General features: G+C 35.2%; 1 protein-coding gene across 2 annotated transcripts in view; it reads left to right on the forward strand.

Moving 5' to 3' along the window:
• PRKD1 (protein kinase D1) overlaps window positions 1-26,058 on the forward strand; it is a 360,671-nt gene that overhangs the window by 312,099 nt on the left and 22,514 nt on the right. For both annotated transcript variants that reach the window (XM_055418185.2, XM_055418186.2), the window contains 6 exons: window positions 111-163; window positions 2,279-2,351; window positions 4,912-5,018; window positions 20,063-20,224; window positions 20,757-20,855; window positions 21,774-22,041. In XM_055418185.2, coding sequence (XP_055274160.1) covers window positions 111-163; window positions 2,279-2,351; window positions 4,912-5,018; window positions 20,063-20,224; window positions 20,757-20,855; window positions 21,774-22,041 — 762 coding nt within the window. The remainder of the gene's footprint in view (window positions 1-110; window positions 164-2,278; window positions 2,352-4,911; window positions 5,019-20,062; window positions 20,225-20,756; window positions 20,856-21,773; window positions 22,042-26,058) is intronic.

Genomic DNA, 26,058 nt, shown 5'->3' on the forward strand with positions numbered 1-26,058 from the left:
ATTGCTATGTTTTAAAAACACCCCTGCAGCTTGATTAATAGGCATGTGTTTACCTATTTTGCGATTACCTCTCTTACTTCTTTTGTGTATTTTTTGCCTTGTATTTCTAGGAGATATTTCTGTGAGTATTTCAGTATCAAACTGCCAGATTCAAGAAAATGTGGTGAGTATGTACCTACTGATATAAAACTTGGTACTGTGATCTTTTATTGGAAAATAAGAGCATCATAAGATGCATTTTTATTGATCTGACATTTTAATTTTTTAGTATTTTTTAAAAAATAGGGTCCCTTTGGATGTTTTTCCTCTATAAAATTTTGTACATTACATTGTATCAATTCTTTAGTGATTTTCTGTAATCTATTCTGTAGTGTAGAGAGTTAAATAACTATTTTTCATTTCAGGCAAGCAATTATAATGCAGTGCCAAGTTTTTTATGTATTTGACCCGTCTTGATACTGGAATTTTAAATGGTTGATGTTATGTAATACCAGATAAAATAGATAAATTATTTGAATTTCATGAGTAGCATAAACGTGCCCTTATTCTCTTTCCTTGATTGCTACCTAAGAGTGCTATCATAATGACAAGGAGTTGCAAATACACTTACAATCACTTGTACTTATCAAGGAGACCTGATAAAACTGCATAAATGAGATTTTATGGGTCCACATTCTAGCACCCTAGTCAACTGTACCACCTAATTCCATCAGCTCAGTTTTTGAAAATTCTATGTAGATCATATACATATTATGAAGTAATTTACACTCTGTCATATGTTTGCTTTTTTTTAATTGTACTTTGTCACTGTGACAAGAAGCCCAAAAGTAATGAGGCCTTTTCTACCTCATCCTGTGATTCAGATTTTTCCCTCAATTTTGACTGCTGTGCCTGTGACCAAAAGGAAAGCATTTGTAACCTTACACTAATCTGAGTTTACTTTTCAAAAAGTAAACTCCGTGAAACTTATCACCAGCATAACTTTGCAACCTTTACTAAATTGGCATAAAGTAAACTGAAAACCAATAGGATTGAGAGAATTAGGAAAAGTTCATAACAAAAATTAGCTGTATCCTTGTTCCGTCAGTCACAAGATAGGTAAAGACCTCTTGTTCTATTAGTCACAAGATAAATAAAGATTTCTGTTGCTCTTACTTAGCCAGAGAAGACTTTGGGAAATACTTACCTACCTATCAATCTTTTGGGAAATTCCAGATTCCTTTGCGGTTCTTCCACCCACAAATTCTAGGTGGCCATTGAGCTATCAGAAAAAGATGAAGTAGTACTTGGACTCAGACTGCTAGAGTAGTTTTAATTTCTTTTCTTGTCTTCAGACAGCCTTGAACTCTGAACCACAGATACTCTGAAGGGATCACAGGATAGAGAGAACTTACAGTTTTTTTCTGGAGGAGGGACACAGGAAAAGGATAGGAATATATAGAATATGCAAAGGGTAAGATGTGATGTAAAAGGACTTTTGGTTTTGAAAGGACAATAATAAAAGGGTAGAGGATAGGCAGAAAATTCCATGGTATGTCAGAGCAATACTGAAAGTGAGAAAGGATTACATTATACTTTCACGATTGTCACCATCAAATCACAGATTGTAAACACAGTTAAAACAGAATGTAAACTTTACTTAGCAACTATTACTTCAAAGAGGAAAGAATAGACAGTTGAAAACTTGTAACCTCTGTAAGTGGAAAAAGTGAAACAGTTTGGTCACCTTGTAAATGAGAATTTCGTTATCCGTTTGTTGTGTCTCTGGCTCATTCACAGTGATTCAGCCCCTTTTCCTTCCAGTTTAAATTCATCTGATGTAGATGACTGATAAAGAAGCAGCCTTACCATTTTAGCCATAAGGAATGAAATGGTTGGAATCAGGACTCACACAGACGTGACTGGGAATCATAATTATTTAATGTGAAATTTCTAAATAACCATCTCAATAAGCAAATCCGCTTTTAAATACTGGCATTATATACGTAAATGACATTATATAGTTTTAAGTCTTTTTTTCTCCCTAATGAAACCTATTTACTTGAACACTGAAAAATTTCTGCTGCTTAAGAGCAGAATAGTTTTCAAACATTACAACATTAAATTGAAGGGTGAGTTTTTAATATTATCATTATATTGTAGATTTCATCTGGCATTTAAATTGTTTATGTTTAAATTCATCAAGTATTAATGATATATTTAATAAAATTATAGAATTTATTAGGACTAATACGTTGTTACACTTCATGTTTGTTTTTCCCTGGACTTGCACCTATAGGACATCAGCACAGTTTATCAGATTTTTCCTGATGAAGTACTGGGTTCTGGACAGTTTGGAATTGTGTATGGAGGTATGTTGATTTACCAAGTATTTTTATTAATTTAAAATTTTGGCTACTTGTGTTAATAAAATTAATATCTCCAAGAAGAATATAAAAACCTATATATAGATGTGTTTTTTATGTTATGTCTTTCTGTGACTTACCTTTTTAGAAATTTCTCTTGAGGTGATCGCTAACTGGAAAATTAGCACATGTCTGTTTTGAAAGAGAAATTTTTCTACTCCTAAAAAATTTCTTTTGCTTAAATATTGACAAACTCTATACACAATAATGGTTAAATACTGGTTTATACAGGCAAAATATTGAGAAACAAGGAAACTCTAATTTGGAAACATTCTTTTTCCTGTTAGCATATTTTGTCAGAATGCTATAGAAATCCATTCATGTAACTAGGCAAAAACTAGTCTATTCTAATGTCTTTATTAGATGTTAGAATCTAACATCTTCTATTCTAACATCTTTAGCCATGTTATGTATTTTTTTAAGGTTTGCATTTTTTACATGTATGAAGTGAAATATTAAACTTTTACATTTTTCTTATTCTCAGTTATTTGGTGAATTTAGTTAAAACTTCTGTCTTAGATTCTGTATTGTGATTCAGTTCAATCACATTTTTCAAATCCTTAGGAAAGATATCAGTTTTTTTACCTGCCCTGTAAAATGGCCTCATAACTTTCAATTACTTAATATAATCAATAACAGATTATTGTTTTTGTGAGATGGGGTGCTCTGAAATAATCACAATGTTTGATTCTGTTACTTATAATATTATGTATAATATTGTGCTTTTTTATTTAAAAACTAAATTCTACTCTGTTTTACAAAGTAATTTTGATTCTTATAAAATGTACAAATCATTTTTTTTGACAGAAAACCTGTCAGTGAGTCAGCAACCATTGTATTTTCTGTCAAGGCCTAACAGTGTGATCGGGTAGACTAAGTACAACACAGGGAATTGTTCTGCAGTGTAATAATTGCATGCATGCAAAAAAAAAAAATCATGGTGTATAGAGCATGATGCTGTGCTAAGTCACTCAGTCATGTCCAACTCTTTGAAACCCCCTGGACTGTAGCCCACCAGGCTCCTCTGTCCATGGGAATTCTCCAGACAAGAATACTGGAGTGGGTGCCATGCCCTCCTCCAGGGGATCTTCCCAACCCAGGGATCGAACCCAGGCCTCCCACACTGCAGGCAGATTCTTTACCATCTGAGCCACGAGGGAAGCCCAAGAATACTGGAGTGGGTAGCCAATCCCTTCTCCAGGGCATCTTCCTGACCCAGGAATTGAACCAGGGTCTCCTGCATTGCAGGTGGATTCTTTACCAGCTGAGCTACCAGGGAAGCCCATGAAGTATGGTAAATATACATAACTGAATGTAGTGTGGGGGTAAAATGGGTAAGAAACGAGATTAGAGAAACCAGCATGTGCCAGATAGTAACATCCAACAGTGACGGAGCGGGTTTAGAAGGAGGCCTCCACAAGGAGGACTAGAAAGTTATACCTGGACACATACGGCTGAAGCAGATAAGAACAGTCACAAAAGACAGGCCAAGTGCCATAGAGACAGAAACATGGAGACTAAAAAAGCCACAGTCTCGCAGACAGTAGTTGCAGTAAAAGTCTGAGTTGGAATAGAGATTGCAGCCAGTCAAAGTAAAGAACATGAAAACAAGACCATAGTTTGGTCAGTTGTGAAGGGAAGCATTCTCGAAGGAGCTGGAAGGAATAGTGACAGTGGTTGTAGGGAGAAGGGACACTAGAATTACACCAAATATAGAAATAATAGAATTTCCAATTAGTTTATATGTGACGAAAAATAGTGAGTAATTAGTTTCACTTTCAAATTCAGTTAGCATTACTATATTCTGTATCTCTATAATCTAGTACTGTGGAAGTAAACAGCTTGAGGGGACCCTTTGATTCCCTAGAAGGTTTATTGTGAGAATTAAATTGGATATGATACATGTAAAGGGCCTGTCAGATGTTGACGATGGTGATAATAATGATGATAACATGTTTTTTGAGTGTGTATAGTTATCTGGGCACTCTGTGTACTGTACATATCTTGTTACATCTAATTCTCACAACAGTGCTACCATTGAAGATGAGGAACTCAAAGCTTTAGTGGTTTGCTCAAGACCATGAAGTTATTAGTGCCAAGATTTTTATTCTTTCTGTTATAACATATATTAGTTTATCAGGACTTCATCCTTTCTTAAGGAGAGTACTTTTGCCAGTGGTATGAATATTTTCCATATTAAGTAGCTCAATATCCTGTTTCTAAAACATATGTTTTATAAGAAAATATCAGATTATTCATATGAATAGCTTTTAATGTCCTAATTCTGTTCTGTTTTGAATTTGGCTAAGTTTATAGTGTATATTTGATCTGTAATAATGGAGTTAAGAAATGAAATCTTGATGGGCAAAAGTTAGTGCTCACCAGAAATGTTAATTTTTTCAGTAAAACATTTTTATAATTCTAAAATGTCCTTATAAATTCTGGTATTCTTCAATAGAGATGATATTTAATAAGATTATGCTAATATTTCTTTTTTATTTTAAAGGAAAACATCGTAAAACAGGAAGAGATGTAGCTATTAAGATCATTGACAAGTTAAGGTTTCCAACAAAACAAGAAAGCCAGCTTCGTAATGAGGTTGCAATTCTTCAGGTACTTTTTGTTTTTTATGTGGGGGCTATAATATATCCCATTAACTTCTGCAAAACAAAGAAAAGTTACCCATTATCTGTGGCATAGATATTTAGGAACATGTTTAAATAAGGGAAAAGACAGATCAAGCATCAAACCACTGCCTGGGTGGTATCTTCCCTGAGACTAGGCAGCAGCTTTTCCTTTTTATGTGCTTAATTCTAGGTTTTAATGTGTTATTAATTCTCATTAAATGAATAATGTTTCAGCATTTGCCCATAGTGGACATGCTGAGACCATTTTGTTTTACATTATCAATGACCTTGCCTTCATAAACATTCCTCCTTTATGCTGTGATAATTATATGAATTGAGTATATGTCAGTATGTAGCTGTCAGCATATCAAGTAAAAGAGTAATACATGCCTGAGAATCAGATGATCTTGATCTTATTAATGTCCTCTTTGTGTCTCACTGTAAGCCTTTTATTTAATATTGAGACTATTCCTTAACTCTTATTTTTTAAGCCAGTCCCTCTTTAAAGCCAGAATTTGTTAATGAAAAGTATTATGTGATATACATAGTTTTTTAAATTAATAAAACTTTTTATGCAGATAAAAAGGAAATGGAGCAGTTGTTTACTAAATGTGGCCAACCCAGCTGTCCAGTCTGGACAGTTTAGATCCTTGATAAATGCCCAATTTTATATAACTTCCATAATTATCTACTTGTCATGCAAGCTGATCATAATTTCTAATTTATAGTTTTATTAAATAATTTTCATCTGAGCATTGCTAGCAAAACAAAACAGACTGCATTTCTTCATTTATTGTTTCATATAAATGTCATTTATTGAGTTTATACAATACAAAAGTTGAAAAAGATATGATTTTCTGCCCTAAAGGATCTCATGTGTACAGACAACCAAAATAATTGTTGCTGTACATTAAAAAATGACATAGACTTTTCTGAGACTCCTATGTTCTAAAGATCGTGTTTTTGTGCTTTTGGACAACTAATGTAACACAAAGAACTACCACAGTGTTCTCTGCCTTCTTGGAAGAAGATAACCACAGATCTTAAGCTGACAATTCATGCATAGTTTAGTGCTTGCTACTCAGATTCTTTTGTAAAAAATTCTTAACTTGACAACATTGAGCTGTCACATCTGAAAACTTAGTGACAGCTTTCCATACTTGGACCCCCCTCTTCCAGTCTCCACCCTCATCTGGTGTCCTGAAGGCCAACTGCTTTGCAGCCTTGCCACAGTTGGCATAAGGATAAGACATTTCTCCTTCTTTACAGGACATAAGAGGGGTTTCAATTAACATGGTTATACCTTTCTACTTTTTATTGGAACTGCAGAGGAACATCTAATTCCCTCTGTATAGCCCTTTAATTAGCTTTCCTGAGCATAACACATTATCAGCTGCTGACTCTGTAGTAAGGTAGAAAAATAAAATATACCATAAACAGACTCCATCTCCTTTGCAAAAGAGCAGCTGCAATCAACAACTCAGATGCAGTAAACATGCATTTGGCAAAAATTTCATTATAATGTGGTTTTCTATAAAGCATTTGGTTAGGTTGAAAGTCAGATTTCGTCCCTTGAGCATACGAAGAGTTTGAACAGTTCACATATTATGGCCTGAAATCTCAAGAATCCTCATCAGTTATCATTCATCCCCATTGTCCCCAGTCGTTCTTCACTTCCTTCATCAAACTCATATTTATTGAGTACATATCATGAGCTAAGCTCTGTTCTTGGCTTCGTGGATACAGTGGGGACAAAGACACTCAAATCCTTCTTGTCATGAGTCTTAAAATTGTATTTAAATTGTATTTTCAGGTTTACTTTTAGTCTCATGTTTGCAACATACTTATATGTTGAATTTTTAATTACAAAACCTATACAAGGAGTCTTACTATTTTACCAAAAGTTGAAATTTGTTTCAAACTTGTTCACCAGAAATTAGTCTTATCTATATTCTCTTTCTCCATAGCACTTACCATATTCTAGCCTATTCCAGAGTTTTATTTATTATATTTTCCGTGGGTTTCTTTCCCCATCCCCAATCCCAATCCCTACTCTAGAATTTATATGTTACAGAATGGCAGATGCTGTTATTTGCCAACAGTATCAAATAACTAATATATATCCCAAAATATATACTGATATAGCCCAAACACCAAAAATTGTTCCTGACAAACATTAGATGTGTAGCAAATATTTGTTAGATGAATGCTTGTTGAATTAAAACTGTACAGACATCATCCTGTCACATAAGAAGTCATATTATCTAACCAGGAAGCAAATGTCTGGACTCTGTTTGCTATTAATGGTAAATTGGTTAGTTAAGAAGGATTGTTTGTTCTTTGAAAGCCCTCATTGCCCTGTTTTATATTTCTTATAAAAATAAGTAATTCATTTTTTAAACCTGAAAAGAAAATATGGTAATAAGTAGAGAGATTAGGGTAGGATTCTGACTCACTAACTGATATGTTCAGAAAAAGTACCATGATTAAAATCAGCTGAATGGTGCAGAAGGTTTTCTTTTCCTAACTTTGAGGAGCAGAATCCTCTCCCTCTGGATATAAAAGTGATATGCAGAAGCATTTGGTATCCTCTGCCCGTGGTCTTTCTGGAGAAGGCAATGGCACCCCACTCCAGTACTCTTGCCTGGAAAATCCCCTGGGCAGAGGAGCCTGGTAGGCTGCAGTCTATGGGGTTGCTGAGTCGGACCCGACTGAGCAACTTCACTTTCACTTTTCACTTTCATGCATTGGAGAAGGAAATGGCAACCCACTCCAGTGTTCTTGCCTGGAGAATCCCAGGGACGGGGGAGCCTGGTGGGCTGCCGTCTGTTGGATCACACAGAGTTGGACACGACTGAAGTGACTTAGCAGCAGCAGCAGCAGCCTGTGGTCTCTCACTAATGAAAGCTAGTTTCCTCGTTTATGCTTATACCTGGACTCTGACTAGTTCTGCCCCGTCCTGTTCTTCCTTCTGAGATTGTCCGGAGAGAACCAAGTGGGCTGAAAATGGCTGATGGGAGAAAATTCTCCTTGTGTAGTTCTGTTAGTTTTTTTGTTGCTGTTGAACTCTGATTTGTTTCTGTTTTTGTTTTTTATTAAAAAAGCTTCTTAGCTTGTAGAGGACTTCAAAGTCGTAAATGTGAATGTGTGAAAAAGTAGGCTTCTCCTTTCTTTTTCTTGTTCATCTTCTTTACTGGGCAAAGCCTTTCTAGAGGCTGATTTAGTCATTAGAAAGCTACACTCTTTAGATATCTTTGAACAGTTGAAAAATTAAGGCAAGTGTGAATCTCTTGGCATAGTTATCCCTGATTTACATCATTTCAGATAGCTGTTTTCATTATCTCTAAATGCTTTGTTATAGTATTATATTTCAGAAGGATGATAAATTAATGTAGGTGTTAAACTTCATTCAAAACTTCCCGAGAGATCTTATTTATAGTATGATTTTATAAGTTGTATCTTGATTTTTAAAAAAGGTAAATCTTAAATTTTTGTTTTTTTTCTATTCATGTTAACGAAATAGAGATAAAAAGATAGTTTATGATTGTTGGGGATATTACAGAAAACTGACTTTTGTAAGAAGATGCAATTAATCTTAGAAGGCTTAGAAACTTACAATCTAAACTAAGTGATACTGGCATGATATATTTAATACAATTTAAGTTATCAACATAGGCTCATTCAGTCTAAATTCATTTTTATTTTCTCACATAATATCACAATGCACAAAAGCTTTAGGATAATGCTAATGAATGTATATAATTCTAATTGATATACTGTTTTGTCTTTATCTTAAATATCAGCTTATTTTTTTCTAAGGAACAATACTAGAGCTTCTGTTTATGATACATTATATTAAAGCATTTTGGAATACTAAAGGTGCTGAATACAGAATGTAGGAAAAGATATGTAAGAATTTTATAGGCCATAGATTAAGTATATTCCCTTGTACTTATCTCCTAAAATTCCACCATCATTCTTATTTCTCTGTTGCGAGGCACTCTTCTTCCCATTAAAGTATCTCTTAACTTTAAAACAAAAGAATAGCAACAACAAACTGTGTTCTTGATTTGTCTAGGCCATCTCTCATGGTTGCAGCACATTTTATATTGACATACTTTAAATTTGTGCTCTATGCTGCTTTCCATTCTTATTCACAAATATCTGTCTTTGGTTTCCACACCTTTTTACAGTGTAAGGAACTTTTGCCAATCTCCTGTCTTCTACCTCTGCCCAACCATCACTCTTTGGCTATTTTTCAGTCTTTACCCTACTTGACTAGTCTCAGAGCTTCAACAGCATTGATCACTTGCGCCTCACTTCATCCCCGCACTCATCAGGCCCCATTTCACCTTCCCTGCTAGCTCTGCTAGCTCTGTTCTTCTTACTGACCTTCCCTTCGTCTAAATGGTTTATGCTAATCTGGGACTCTTTCCCAGAGTGATCTCATCCACTTTAAGATCCACTTTAAGAGACTCATTATTTCTCAGGTTATTTCCTTAATTTATCTCGTGAGCTCTGTTCTTTCACAGACACTTCAGTCTCCTATTTCTGGCATTAGGATATCTCCACTTTGCTGTGCCAGTCTTACCCAAACCAACTAGCCAAAAACCGAACAATTATTCCTAATTTCTTTCCCTGCAAGTTATTCTCTAATTTTGTCCATTTTCCTATCATTTCTCCAGTTTCTAAGGAACTTCATTTCCTTCAATTAATAAAAATGTTAAGTCATTCAACAGTACTCTTGAAGCCCTTCCTTCTTTGATACAAAGCGATTTATTAGGTTGTATAACAGTGAGTGAAACCTTTTAGAATATTTATCATATATTTGGACAGACAGATACAAGTAACTGCAAGTCAGGATAGCTGTGGAAACATAGAACATAGTGAAAGAAGTCATCAGTTATGGCAGAGGTCAGGGTACTGGAATGAGGGAGATTTTCAAAGAGAAATATAGCATTGGTGAAATCTTGAAAGAGTCATGATTTTTGGTGACCAAAGAAATGTTGGAAAGGGATGTTAGGCTGAGGGGCCACCTTAATAAAATAAATACACTATGAAATATCAGTAGAAAACTAGATCATTTTAAAAGAGTGGCTTCAAATCACTTCATGTGGTTTGAAAAAATAATTCTAAAAACTCTTCAAATTCTAAACACTTTTAGAATACTCAAAAAGAATTCCAAAAATCTTTGTATCTGCTTGTATATTTTTAAGTTGACAACTAGAACTATTTTGTCAGAAGTTCAGAGAATTTTAATTTTGTACTATAGTGAAAATACTGGTATTTGAAAATAAGGCTGTTGTATAACTCATTTAAATATATGCATTACAATCTAAATATCAAAAACATTTTATATCTTTAAACAGTCATTTAAAAATACATGCATAGGCTTTTTAAGCAATAGCATATTTTATAGTATTTTTGTTTTCTTTGACTACATTATACTTTTACCACAGAAATATATTCCAACGTTATATATTTTTATACTTTAACGTCTTTTATTGGTTCTCCTTTCATATTTATTTACAATAAAAATCATTGTATATTTTTAAATTTCTTGATTATAACACTGAATGTGTAAAGCATTATCCTGAATTCATTTATCATTACAGTTATTAGTAAAACCTTTGTCTAGCAAGATAAATATTCTGTAAAGTTTGATCTATGCTTGTTAACATAAAAAATGAAATGTTACTGAAAGCACATTATTTAATGAGGTTTTTTTATAGTTAATTAATTTTTAGGTGATTATTATTTTTTGTTTAAATTAAACAGTTCAGCAATTTTAGTCCTTTTGTTAAATTGTAGAAGCCAAGTTGTAATGCTACCCCCCCAAATAAGATAGAAACAGTCCAAGTGATTTATCTTCAGAAATTCATCCTCTTTTAATTCTATTAATAGATTCATTAAATGCTTCTCTGATTTTGGTGAAAGCATGTATAAGAGGCTAAGTTGCCAAAAAATTGAGTTCCAAGTTATTAGAGTTATTCCGTTCATACCAACACAATATTTCAAAATTATCCTTTATTTTTTTCCTAGACAATTTTCTTCCCCATGGCAAGGTACCTTAGTAGTGTTTGAAATGTATAAGAAGCATACCTTCCTTTTGAAAAGTAGGAAAAAAAAATATTGTGAAAGGTAACCTGGGGATTGAGAATTTGAAGAATATGGAGATTTTCTCAAATAGATCTATATTAGAAAATTATTTATGGATTTTTAACATTCATTCATTCAAAGTATAATTATTGAGTACTTCCCATGTTCCAGGTAGTAGGGGTACAAATATAAACAAAGCAAATTTTCCTTAACACTATCCCTGTGCTCACCTATCTTTTAATCTTCCATTTCCCCAAGAGTTTGCCTCCCTTAGTTTAGAGACTGCTATGAAAGGACAGAGTACACTTAGGTAAGACTAGGAAATGGCTTTTGTGAGAGTTCATGGAGAACCGTAGATATCATGCCAAGTCAACTGGATTTTATTATGCTTGGGTGATTGTGAATTATTGAAATATTTTCAAAAAATTATTACCTTCAGATCAGTATTGAGGGATGATATAGAGAAAAAAGTTTAAATGCAAGAAAACTTTTTTGGAGACTCTACTAGTTATAATAATCAAAGCTAGTTTTAACAGTCAAAACGCCCCCATTCTGCATAAATAAGTAATTAAATTTTAGGCTCCAGTTAGAATACTATGATATTTTATGAGAAGGAAGAGTGTAGATGGGCTGCTTATTGTTCCAGATGTTACAGCTACCTCTAAAGCTTAGCCCTGGGAGTAAGATTGGGCATCGGGTGTGAAAGAAACCAGACAGTATGCCAGAGTGATACTTTTAAAGGCAATGAAATTTCAAGATCAGGAGTGGAATCGGTAACAGAGAACAACACTGGGGTGGGGGTGGGAGTGGGGGTGGGGGTGATACATCAGCTTAAAAACAGATTAAGCTATAGGGAAGACATTTTATCAGTCAGGAGGGCAAGGAATCCAAATTGTCAATGTGGATGTCCTAACAGATACAGGGGACACTGTGGTGAGAAGACTGATGAAGCAGCATTCAGAAATCCAGAGAACATGCTCAGATGGGATGTGAGAGTAAGACGAGGAGGCTTAAGTAGCATAGCCCCTGATGCATGCTAGTTAGAACAGGCAGCACTGGTTCCAAACGGATTTGAGTCCAAGGAAAATACTAAGGTAATAGATAGCATAATGTTTAAAGAGCATAGGTTCTGTGCTTAGACTGCCAGGGTTCTCACATCAGGCTTAAGAGTCTTAGGAGCTTGGATAAGTTACTTAGTTTCTCTTAGTCTCAATTTCCTTATCCATAAAACTTTGTACAGGTGTTATAAGAATTGAGTACGATAATTTGTTGAAATTCTTAGTGCCTGGCATATAGTAAAGATTCCATACTTATCTTACTATTAATAGTATTGAAACCACTTGTCTAGCTCCTAGGAATGATTTCAAATAACTTGATATTGAATTTCTTAAATAGAGAACATATAGACATATAATTTTGTGTTAACAAAGAGCATGGTTGACTCAAAACCTGGGGTACAGCTGAAAATATATTAACATATGCCTGGCCCCTAGTAAACACTCAGTAAATATTTGTTGAGCAAATTATATTGCCACAGATGAAGGAAACAGACTGGTATAGAATTGCAGAGCATGCCAGTAAGATAATAAAGTATACTTTAGCTTCATTTCCTTTTGACTACAAAACATGGTAATTTATCTTCACAGAACAAGATTAAATATATATCTTGTAAATACCTGGCTTTGTTCTCTTAGTCTAAAAAGATGATCAAGAGTAGGTGGAAAGAGATAATCATAACAGGAAACCAGAGAATAATATTGCTAAGTATGAGTGGGAAAATGAAAATTTGCAGAAACTGGTGATTTTATTTAAAGCATGAAGGAGTCAACTTTTCTTTCTCAGGAGAAAAATATTCAAAAAGTGAGTATTTTTATGTTTAATAAAAAGTTTATACTTCTGTTGTTTCACCTTATATGTTCATAGTTCTTCAAATTTTTTTTCATTTTTATATTACTATGTGAACAATTTTCATGAAATTGTTTCTTTTGAAGACATGTTTTACAGCTTTAAAGTGATCTTGTTATCTTCTGCATGCTCCAAAAAAATTATCTGTAAATTATGTATATATGTGTCTAAAATAGAAGAAAACACTTTTTAAAATATAATAAAAAGAAAACAAACTTGAAAAATTTTCTGACTAGATATTGTGTTCCATAATAATTTAGTCATAATGAAAACTTAGTGTCAGATGGCCAGGTTCCAGTCCGAGCTTTTCACTTTTTTCATAAATTTCTTATAATCTTGGTTTCCTTAATTATGGATTAGAATTCATCTGACTCGATGTGCTTGCTTCACAGGAATGTTTTACGGGGGTTGAATTAAATAATATATAAAGTGTTTTTAATGTTTTAATATTTATTTTTGTTTATTTATTTGGCTGTACCAGGTCTATTTTATTTATTGCTTATTTGCTTTATTTTTGGCACACAGGATCTTAGGTCTTCATCATGGCATGCAGGATCTTTAGTTGCCGCATGTGTTCTCTTAGTTGGGCATGTGGGATCTAGTTCCCCTGCACTGAGAGTGCAGTGTCAGCCTCTGGACCACCAGGGAAGTCCCTGAAGTGTTTTTTAAAATCAGTGTTCCCCAGTATATTTTTGGAAGATCATGTCTTCTGAGTTCCTTCATGGAGGAAGGTGAGGATTAAGATGTGCTCAAAAAGAAAGCTTAGAAAATACTGCATACTACATCCGGGTCATCTGCATCTTGGAAGTGAATAGTCTTTCACTTAAAGATTCTGAGATGCCCCATAATTAAGAACCTGTTCAGTTTTGATAATATGACGTCTAAGTGCCACAAAATCGTTATACAGTGTAAGATAACACAATCTGACTTTTTTTGCACATGACGTTGTGTCCTCTAACCCCGTCCAGGACACCTGGTATGCTCACTCCAGTTCCCAGAATCCAGTACTTAAGACTTCAGATAGATTATGTGTCTGTACAGGTCATTTAACCTCATAATAGAGTGTTATGCTTATTGGAATGGTAACCTCTAAGTATAGTAATTGGGTTACAGTCATAACACTTTGTTAAAAGTTGCACTTTAACATCGGGATGAGATTGGATTCATGTGTTCATGTTTCCAGCCAGTTAGGTTAGCAGGAAATAAAAAAGTGTTCCAGATATGTGTCTATTGCCATGCATTTGTAGCAAATAGAAAAAAAAAATTCAGCTATTTGATCCAATTTTTAACTTTTATGTACAGTAAACATACCTTGATCTACAAATTCCAACTTCCTTCTTTTAACATGCCGTTCTTTTGATTCATGCCTTTTCACTAAACACAAACTGAGTAATTGCATGGAGGAAAGAGGCTCACACTTTATGGGTGGAATATTTACTAATGCTTTTTTAACATTTTTTTAACTTTTTACATTTTTTTTTAAAGTAACAATCATTACTGATTTTTTCTGTCTTTTAAGCCTTTGTTCTTATTCTCAAATTTGCATCCTTTTAAATTCAGCTTGAAACTCTGGCCTTGGTCAGGGGTTTGGGGGTAGATACCTGGATATGTACAGTATTCTTGCTGTGTAAGGGCGTTTCATTTGGTCGAAGTCACTCCTTTGACTCTCCAAAATTATAGTAACAACTTCAGTCATATACAAACAGTGCCGTGGAACCTCGGTGTATGAGTCCACATGGTGGGTTTAGGCATCTAGATTTTGCTTTTTAGATTTCCCATTCATAACCCCTAAAAGATTCCTGATGATAAGTAGAAAATAGCACATATTTTTATTCTATTTCTACCTGGTGAAAAGGCTAGAAACATGAGAGGTGATGGGAGGGTTTTGTAAGTATGTTTTCTGCATACTCCTCTCTGCATTCAGTCTCTTCTCCTTTTATGAGGAAAGGAGAGAACTCATTCTGTTTATCATGTGTGTGCATGGCCTTGAAATCTAAAGCTAGATTAAAGCAGTTCCAGAGAAGATTAAGTTCAGAATGATTGAGAGGGTTGTAGATAGGTTTATGGATATATGTGAATACAGGAATTATATATCAAGCCTCACCTGAGTTTTTTTTTTACTTTTATGCAAATATTGAACTGATTCTTTAAAAAATTTTTTTTGGGCCAGTGTTACTTAATAGGATGCACAGAACTTGTAGCTAACTTAAGATGGAAAAAATAATGGTAAATTGTGCACTGTAAGCTAGCCATCTGAAAGCTGACTCCCCTTCTTGAAATCCGGACACAATATATGTATTGTATTAACAGCCAATGGAGATGCTTCAACTTATTTCTTCCAGAAAATTTTGAACTTTTTAAACCAGGGTCAATCTGAGCTAATTAATGCCACACAAAAATATAATACTACATTGCAAGTTCTGATGGATGGTATATGCAAACAGTTTTACCGGGAATGATCAGATCATTTCTGAGTTCACAGAGTCTAATAGGTTAAATTCGGTTGTGACTCCATTTATCTAAATGTCAGCCAGTGATTCACAGGAGGGTGGATTGTTACATCTGGTCATACTGAAGTAATATTGCTGCATTTGTTCCTCTGACAGTATATGTTAGCTTTATTGGTTCTGAGTTATTATCAATGTCCTTTCCTAAAATGTTACCTCCTAAAAGATAACTTCTAGAGTATGAAACTATTTATAAATTGTAGGCTTTTGTCAACCAAACATGAAATAAGGACACATTTGCATGCAACAACCAAATAATCCCCACCCCACGTTAAGTCAGGAGGGCTCTCATGTGGTGTAACACAGCCCTTACCTGTTGACATCAGAGTAGAAGCACCTCTGTCATCATTGAGGTTTAAAAATACATCATGAGGGAGGATGTTATTGTTGTTTAGTCACTAAGTCATGCCCAACTCTTTTGCAACTCCATGAACTGTAGCCCACCAGGCTCCTCCGTCCCTGTGTTTCTCCAGGCAAGAATACTGAAGTGGGTTGCCATTCCTTCTCCAGGGGAGCTTCCTGACCCAGGGATCTAACCTGTGTCTCCTAAATTGGCAGGCAGATTCTTTACCATTGAGCCATCAGGGAAGCCCATGAGGGAAGATTCGTGCATACTGCATGCTAAGTTGCTTCAGTCATGTCCAACTCTCTGTGACCCTGTGGACTATAACCCACCAGGCTCCTCTGTCCATGGGATTCTCCAGGCAAGAATACTAGAGTGAGTTGCCATGTTCTCCTCCAGGGGTTCTTCCTGACCCAGGGATTGAACCTGCATTTCTTCAATCTGCTGCATTGGCAGGCGGGTTCTTTGCCATTAGAGCCACCTAGGAAGATAGGAGAGAACAAAGTAGAAGGCATTAGTGTGGGTTTCATACTTAATGTAACTTCCTTTAGGTGAAAGACAGAAGGAAATTGTCTTTTCTTCCACTTTAAATTTCTGGTTATCAAACTAAAGAGAGAATTTAGGCGAGATAGCTGAGTTTACCACATTAATTTGGGTATTATCTTTGACACGTCTTCTTATAATCATCTCCTCTACACCGACTTTTTAGCAACTATCAAGGTATCGTTACATGCTGTATCCCGTACTAAGTGATGGTGAATTCTAGGGTCAGTAAGTGCAGCATAAATTTTAAAAGACTGTGATTAGAAAATGTATAAGATGGTGTGTTCTTTCAGTTCGGGAGTGACTATCAGCAGAGCCGTTGCCATGTTGCTGTGCCTGACTTCCCCATCCTTGCCACTGTGCACCACTGTGCTGGTGTATTCTGTCTGCTCTGTGTGCTATTTAGAACTTAGATCCTGGATTCTCCACTTCTAATTTTCTTCCTTTCTGTCTCAGTATGACCTAAATCACTTAGTCCTTTGACAGAGAAGTAGTCAGAAGTTCCCACATTAAGGCTGTCTCCTAAATAACCTGTTGAATAGATACATTGAACCTAATTTTTCTCTTTCCTACCTCTCATATGTTTGAGTGTGATAATCCTGAAGGTAGAAAAAGGGGAAAACATGGCATTAATTTATCACAGCTAGATGTTTGGAATGAATTCACAATGTTAGGTTTACAATAAAGCAATACTATTAGAATTAAAGATTATAAGTAAAGTAAAATAACCCTCAATGCAAATCTAAAATTGTAATATAAAATAGAATACATGTATAAACTAAAATTTTTAATTAAATATTTATAAAGTATTACTGCTTTTGTAAAATCTTTTGCTTTTAATGACTAGCTTCCATTAATTACATAAGAACTCTCTAGGCAGTTTGAGTCAGAAAATTTTTGTCTTGATCTCCAAATGACATTTCCTCCCAGACTTTAAAATAACTCATATTCACCCCATGGATATGTCATCACTCTGTAATGTGTGAATGGACACTATTCTTTCCTATATTTGACCAAATGTTTCATTTCCTGAAAATTAGATTACTTAAATGCAACAAACAGATGGCCACAAAGTCCTGTAGTAGCTTACTCTGCCATGAAATTTATTATCCAAATTTCTGAGCTAGGCCTGAGAAGTTAACAAAGGTTCTTTTTGAACACTACTATGCAATAGTTGATGTTATAATCATCAAACCATTTTTAAGTTAGTTAATTTACTTTAGACTTTAAAAGGAAAATTTTGAAAAGCTACTTCATAGTTTCTATAAAAAGTTAAAATTGTGAACAAGTCACATCAGCTACTTTGGTTAAAGCTGATCTTAGAGTTGATCTTACTGGGGGAAGGCAATGGCAAGCCACTCCAGTACTGTTGCCTAGAAAATCCCATGGATGGAGGAGCCTGGTAGGCTGCAGTCCGTGGGGTCGCTAAGGGTCAGACTCGACTGAGCGACTTCACTTTCACTTTTCACTTTCACACATTGGAGAAGGAAATGGCAACCCACTCCAGGGTTCTTGCCTGGAGAATCCCAGGGACGGGGGAGCCTGGTGGGCTTCCGTCTATGGGGTCACACAGAGTCGGACACGACTGAAGTGACTTAGCAGCAGTAGCAGCAGCAGAGTTGATCTTAAGGTTTTAAAAAGGCAATATGAATGATACATGATACAAAATAGTAACTTTAATTTTTTTCCCTCTCTTTAGTCTTCAGATGTCTTCTCTAGGCTAAGTAAATTAACTTCTCATCAGTATAGAGATTTTTGTTAATGAAGACATGATTCTGTATATTCTGCTTACTTTTGTTATTGTCGAATGTAAAAGCAAGTTTGGTCATTTGATTGAGTGCAAAAGCATACAGCTTTTGAGTAGGCATCTGTGATGGCTTTGTCTCAACCATACATAATGAACTCAAAAAGTATCAACTTATTATATATCAGCAGAAAAAATAAAGGCATTTTGCTATTTGAAAGGTTTGTCAGCTACCATTCAATATATTCTTCAGCAGACCTGTAAAATGTAAAGGTTTTGGTGAAAGATCAAGGACCAAGTGCAATGAATGCGGGAGCTAAAACTTTTCCAAGACATATTTCTTTTACCAGTTGCGTTCACGTGACCTTTAATTCAATGAATTCATTGAATATACTTTATTTCCTAAAATATATACCTAAGTATATTCAAAGTCCTTTACCAAGAAATAGCCAAATTTTCCTTTATCTTTTATATAAAGAAGCTATTAGACTCTCCTTGAGAGTCCACGGGGAAATCGTTGACAGAAAACAATCTTATTAATTCACTTTATACTTTTGGTCTAGAACATTCTGGAAAAATACAAAGTAAATACACACATATTAAAGTCCCATCTGATGTCTAAGGCAGAGAGCAGACTTGCCAGAGTAGTGGATGGGGTTCTCATCCAGCGAGGCAGGTTCTCATCATGGGAGCTACTGCCAACCATAGCATGTGTCCATGTTGAGTCAATGCCAGGCTCTCTGTACTGAGAAGTAGCCTGGAGGATAGTGACAGCGCAGATTCACTCACGTCCCCTCTACTGCCCACCTCCCAGCATCTGTCTATGAGGTCTGAAGACTGAGCCATTTCAGGTTTCCAATAATTTGTGAAAATTTCATTTTGCATTTAATTTTATGGCTGACTAAGATTTTTTTCCCTTGGAATAAAGGATTTATTTTCTTCCCTGTGTTCAACTGTTAACACATTTAAGTCAGTCTGTGTTTTTTTCTTTCGGTAATTTTTATTCAAGATGATTGTTTTTTCCCTATTTTTCATTGAAATATTAGTGGAATATATAATAGTTCTTTTAATGTTAGGATTTTTTGTTACGTGCAGGAAAAAAATAAAGTCAAATGATCAAAGGCTTTTGTTGACGACCCCAGACCAACATTCAGAGTTAAGGATCATTACAAGGGCCCATCTAATGTTAAGAGTAATTTTACTTGACATGTGTGACAATTAACATGTCAAGCCAAATGCAGCCTATCATTATTGGCCATTAGTTTATTGTGGAAATATTTATTGAGTGCTTGAGAACTATGAAGCACTACCACATAGCATGATGTCCTGAACAAAACAGGGGCTCAATAATATTTGCTGTTTTCATGGGGATCTTTACTGTTGTGTAAGAGCTTTCATAGCAAACTAGAGCAGCCTCTGAGAGCACAGCAGCTCCAAAAAGTTTTGATTAATGTGCTTCATCAGTGCAGTCAGATGCGCTCCATGAACGTATTTCATCTTGTCTACATTAAATTTGTACCAAGTGTGTACGGATGGCCTAGTAAACTTATTTAGGACAGTATGCTTAATATTGGAGATGATCCTAAGAAACTACAGATTTTCCAATATGATATTCTAATTAAAACTTAATTAGCAATTCACTGTGCTGGAATTTTGATTTATAGCATAGAAAAAAATATTCACTGTGCACAGAAAGTCAAGATGCATTTTTTTGGAGACATTAGAATTTCAAAAATATAAGGCAGCACATGTGGAATTTAGAGGTGTTAAAAATCTTAAGTGTGGGTTTCTCCATAGCTTTAAGCTTGAACAGTTTTGTATAATCAGTGAGCTTGCCAAACAGTATCAAAAAACTCATTTTCTTCAAGTGCTTTATTTATCTTTAATAGAACCTTCATCACCCTGGTGTTGTAAATTTGGAGTGTATGTTTGAGACGCCTGAAAGAGTGTTTGTTGTTATGGAAAAACTCCATGGAGACATGCTGGAGATGATCTTGTCAAGTGAAAAGGGCAGGTTGCCAGAGCACATAACGAAGTTTTTAATTACTCAGGTAAGAAATCAATTAGAGTCAGGAAATAAAAAAGGTAATATTTAATATCAGATGTTATCACTGTTTAACTAGAGCTTTCTAGCCCTGTTGTTTAGTCCCTATCTCCAGAGTCTGAACTACACTAAAAAAAAAAAAAGTTGGAATGGCTTATGGTATTATCTAATTTATATCTGTAGTAGTCAGGGTTTAGGATAGTACCAAATGAATAATGTGTATACAGCTCCAGGTATTAAAACTGCTCATGAAATTTTAAAATGCACGATGGCTGAGTCCTGAATCTTTGAAAATATTCAGGAATGTGTATCCTGTTAGATATCATTGAATTCTTTTATCTTTACCTGTTTTGGTTGCCATCTGGTTACCATAATATAGTACTTTTTCCAATAAAGTTTCCTTAGACACATGCTAGCTTATTTCAGGGTCTGAAGCATAAAGAAATGTCACTGTTCATTTTGAGTTTTCTCTTGACCCACAGTTTGAACCAACCTTTCAGATTAAAATAAGCTGATGTTGATGATTTTCTCCTTTATAGATACTTGTGGCTTTGCGGCATCTACACTTCAAAAATATTGTTCATTGTGACCTCAAACCAGAAAACGTGTTGCTAGCATCAGCTGATCCTTTCCCTCAGGCAAGTATGAAAGCCTCTCGGCCAAAAGGCAGCCGACAGCATCACTGGCTCCCTTGCTGCCTTCCGTCACCCTTTCTCCTCAAAACTTTCACTGTCTGTTTTCATCCGTTTGTTACCTTCTTTTATTACGGGGACTGCCTTTGTCATTCTGCATCTCAGTTCAGCCTGCCTTTATAATATAATGCACACCAGGCCTCTCATTCTGCTTCTGCTGCCGTGGTGTGGACATCCTGGAGAACGGGCAGCACTAGGTCAGTGCTGGGAGCGCAGGCCTGACAGGGAGACAACTTCAGAGTCCCAGGGATGCTCCCAGCTCTCTAATGTTAGGCAGGGTATTGCAGTTCAGTGTTGTTCCCAGGGATGAAGACAGAAGTTTCTTCTTTTCCTCAACTCAGAGACTGCAAAACAACTGGATCTCTTTCCAGATACCCTTGTGTCTGAAGTGACCTGACCAAGGTGGCTGTTCGGTGTTGCTTCCATGATGCCCTCAGATCCTGGCTACCTGTCCGTGTAGAGCTAATTTTTAGGATATTGTGCATGATGGCATGTGCTTATCCTTCAACCTTTATTTATAAGTCTTTGAGTTAAATCCATCACTTTGCATGATGTTTTCCTGCCTTGTAAAACAGAATAACCTAATTTTATGTATACATATTTTCACATTTGTCTCTCAGTTCTAGGAGGAGGAAGGGAAAATATTTAGATGATATTTTTATGAATAAAAATATACTTTTGTGTCTTTTCATAAATTGTTATCCTCAAGTACATAAAATGTAAAATAGCTGTTAGTTCTACCATGAGAAATCCATAAAATATATATAAAGTATTATAGTTGTTTTTTAGCTGTTGTGGACCAAGACACAAACTGACACACAAATTTGTGACCTGACTGTATCTTCAAACCATTATTATCAACAGGTGAAACTTTGTGATTTTGGTTTTGCCCGGATCATTGGAGAGAAGTCTTTCCGGAGGTCAGTGGTGGGTACCCCAGCTTACCTGGCTCCTGAGGTTCTAAGGAACAAGGGCTATAATCGCTCTCTAGACATGTGGTCTGTTGGGGTCATCATCTATGTAAGCCTAAGTGGCACATTCCCATTTAATGAAGATGAGGACATTCACGACCAAATCCAGAATGCAGCTTTCATGTATCCACCGAATCCTTGGAAGGAAATCTCTCACGAAGGTAATATCTCCTATTCAGAAGTAATAATGATTTCCTCATTAAGTGTTACATTATTAATTCAGTCATGAAATTTAAATTGATAAATGCTCATGGCAAATTGCCCACCAGAGTAGGGGCACAAATTGATTGAGGTGGGTTGAGAAGTAAAGGAAATGGAGACAAAAATATCTACTGGTGAAACTTACATATAGGGAAATTAAGAAATACAAATTAAGAGGTAAATGAAATAAAGAGAAACTGTTCTTCACTGCTTTTTCCCGAAGAACTTACGAATACTTATACATAGATATAATGGCAATACTTGATCTTTACAAACAGTAATCTTTAATTTACTATATGGCTATTTATCTTTTAAGCACTTTTAACTCACAATGGACACAAGAACCTTATGATACTGCTATTTTATTTGTCACATTACATATATTAGTATACCGAGTTCTTTGTATACCGTTTCCTGTATGTAACTTGATAGCATGTATACAATATTTTATTTAGTCATTTCCCTAGTGTTATACTTTAGATTATTTCTGTTTATTCAGTGTTAGATAACTTTTATGTATAATTTCTTATATATATCCTGATGACTATTTAGGGTAGATTACCTTGGCAGTGTTGCATTATTTAAAATTAAGTTCTCCTTAATAAATGTTTACTTCTTAAAGGGAGAGTGATAGATAGTTTAAAGAGAAGTGGTGGGGCCAGTCAGGGTAGAGAAAATGGCTCACTGCATGCATGCTTCAGGAAGGAGTTCCTCATGAACATGCTTTGAAGTTTATTTAATTCTCACCCCAAAAAATCCTTAAGACAGATTTTACTATTATATCTAGATTTCAAGCAAGGACATTGAGGCAAAAGGAGTGAACCCCCCACCAAGATTGCAAAGCTAGTAAACGGCAGAGCCAGAATTTATACTCAGGTGTTTCTGAGCATCCATTCTTTAACCCTTAGTCCTGCTTCCTGTTTAGTTTTCAGGCAACATCGAATTCTAAGTTTGTTGAGACTTTTTAACCACTTAAAAAGGCAAATACATTCATAGATAAATATCTTTTTGATACCTGTTATTACACATGGTGGTATAGAAATTGGAAAAGAGCATGTATAAACTGTCCGGGTAATTAGTTCTTAGACTACTGTTCATTGTAAATGGCACAGTCCATCCATTATCAAAGTTTTGAGTTACTATTGGCTGCAACTTTCTTTAAATTTTATTGAAATATAGTTGATTTACTATAATGTTATATTAATTTCTTCTATGCAGTAAAGTGACTCACATATGTATATTTTTTTTCTTATTCTTTTCCATTATAATTTGTCACAGGATATTGAATATAGCTGTCTGTGCTACACAGTAGAACCTTATTTATCCATAGTATATATAATAGTTTGCCTCTCCTAATGCCAAACTCCCATTCCTTCCTTCCCCTCCTTTCCCTCCACCTTGGCAACCACAGTTCTGTTCTCTGTATCTGTGAGTCTGTTTTTGTTTCACAGATATGTTGATTTCTATCACGTTTTAGATTCCAGATATAAGTGATTATCATACGGTATTTGTCTTTCTCTGACTTAGTTCACTTAGTGTGATAATTTCTTTGTCTGTCCATGTTTCTATAAGAAACATTATTGCATTCTTTTGATGTCTGAGTAATATTCCATCATATATATACTACATCTTCTTTGTCTATTTGTCTGTTGATGGATATTTAGGTTGCTTCCATGTCTTGACTGTTGTAAATAGTGCTGCTATTAATATAGAGGTGCATATATCTTTTTGAATAATAGGTTTGTATGGGTATATACACAGGAGTAGGTTTGCTGTATCATATGGCAACTCTATTTTTTAGTTTTTTGATGAACCTCCATAATGCTGTCCACAGTGGCTGCACCAATTTACATTCGCACCACAGTGTAGGAGGACTCCCCTTTCTCCATATCCTCTCCAACATTTATTATTTGTAGACTTTTTGATGATGACCATTCTGACTGGTACCTCATTGCAGTTTTGACTTTGACTAACATTGTCTAATTAGCTGAAATTATAGCTAGATGGATATATCTTAATGGAATCTTTGACCTTCAAAAGAACTACCACGTAGCTGAAAGACTAATGAAATATATTTAGGATAAGTCAACAGCGGCAAAAAGGGAAGTGTAATTCTTTTTCCTATCCAGGAGGCAGAAAAGAGGGAATTGTCAAATAACCTTGTGAACTTGGCGGGGAACATTACCTTTAAATGCAGTTAGCACTATGTTTGATACCTGTAATCTAGAAATCCAGTAAAAATAACTTGATGTGGTTAACCACAGTGCAGATGTGAAATATCTCTACAGCCAGTCGGACATTTTCCTATTCTGCAGGAATATTTGGAAAATTAGGAAAATAGCCTTCATATTAAAATGTTTTTTCCCTTGGAGTAGTAGAGTACTTTGCTTGAAGAAGTGGAACAAATCATGCCTGATCTCTGGTGTCATGTACATATGCTGGCCTTCTATGTGGATATAATCTTCTTAGCTATAGGCTGTGGATGTTTAATTATCACTTGTGTTAGAAAGCAGAATAGATATCAACAACTCAAGGAACTTTTGCAGGGAAACTAGAATATACATGTATAAGTAATGTGAAAGTAAAAGACAAAACATAAGATATCTTTCAAACAACATGAAAGTTTGTAGGGGAGATGAGTTATATGAACTTGGGAAAATGATATTTTCCAAGTTCATATTTTCCCAATATTTCAAAATTTTGAAATAACAATTTAATATTTTCTTGAATTGTTAGCTTGGTATAAAATCAGGGTCTCCAAGTTCAGAGGAGGAGGAATCACTGTGGACTTGACTAATCAGAATTGAATTTTCAGAGGAGATGGAACTTAGGCCAGTCACTAAAGAATGAAGCGATGCAGCATTTCACAAAAGAGAATTACATGGAATAATTCAAGAGGCATTTATATTTGACCAGAAAGAATACATTTTACTTGGCTATAGAGATGTCTAAGCACTAAAAATTTCCTGCCACTCAAAATGATGTGGTAAGCAGCTCATGTAGAATCTTGTTCTTGTAAATGACTCAAGTATCAGTTTGCACATTTATTGTCCTTTCTTCTCAGCATCTTTTTCCAGCTCATTTCCACATTTGAGGCACAGGAGTTGTACTGTTTGCTAACAGAAGCCCTGACAGCAAATGAGTTATCTGCCTGCTGGTGTATGAACAGAAGTAATATTGAATATAAAGAAAAGCTGGCCAAATTATGTCGTAATATTAACTGAGGAATTACAAAAGTAATTATTGGCTTGATTCTATTCCATTATCTTGTTGGGAGCAAATACTTTCCAGATTAGGTATTATCACAGGGCCAGTACCAAATAATATTCAGCACATAGGATCTGATGAGTACACTAGCAAACTAGGATCTGGCAAAGAGTGGTCACAGCTGATATTACAGTATACTGTAAATCACACCAGAACCAGCAAAAATCCAGAAGCAAGGAAGTAAAAATCTAGGCACCTCAGTGACTCTAATAAATCAGAGGTAAGGATCAGCAGTGAAGTAGTTTGAGATGTTGTACTTCCTGCCATTCTAATTAGCTATCACTTACCTCTTTGAGCTTCAGTTTCTCATCTGTAAAACAGAGTAATGATTCCTACCCATGTAATGAAGTTGTAATAGAAACTGAAAGAGATAAAGGATGTGAAAGGCATTTATAGAATGCAGGTGTGGGGTGAGCCAAGGACTTGGATCTAGGAAAAGGATAGCAGAACAGTAAGCTACGCAGTTGCTCTGGCGGGTAACCAAGAATTGATTGTATAATTTTAGAAATTATATGCAGACTTCTGTGCGCATTTCCCAAGTGTTCTTCAGTCATACGGTTAGTTGTACTTTTTATTTCTTGGCATGAAAAAGCAAAAGATAGAAGAAAGTTGTAAGGTCTTTGCAGCATACATAGATGTGTCAGAATGAGAAAATTCCTTTATCATGCTTTTTTCTCTGTTAATATAGACATGGACTCAATACAATATAG

Source organism: Moschus berezovskii, chromosome 21 (genome assembly GCF_049115385.1).
Source record: "Moschus berezovskii isolate FMDL1 chromosome 21, NW_MosBer_1.0, whole genome shotgun sequence".
In the NCBI taxonomy this organism is placed as follows: domain Eukaryota; kingdom Metazoa; phylum Chordata; class Mammalia; order Artiodactyla; family Moschidae; genus Moschus; species Moschus berezovskii.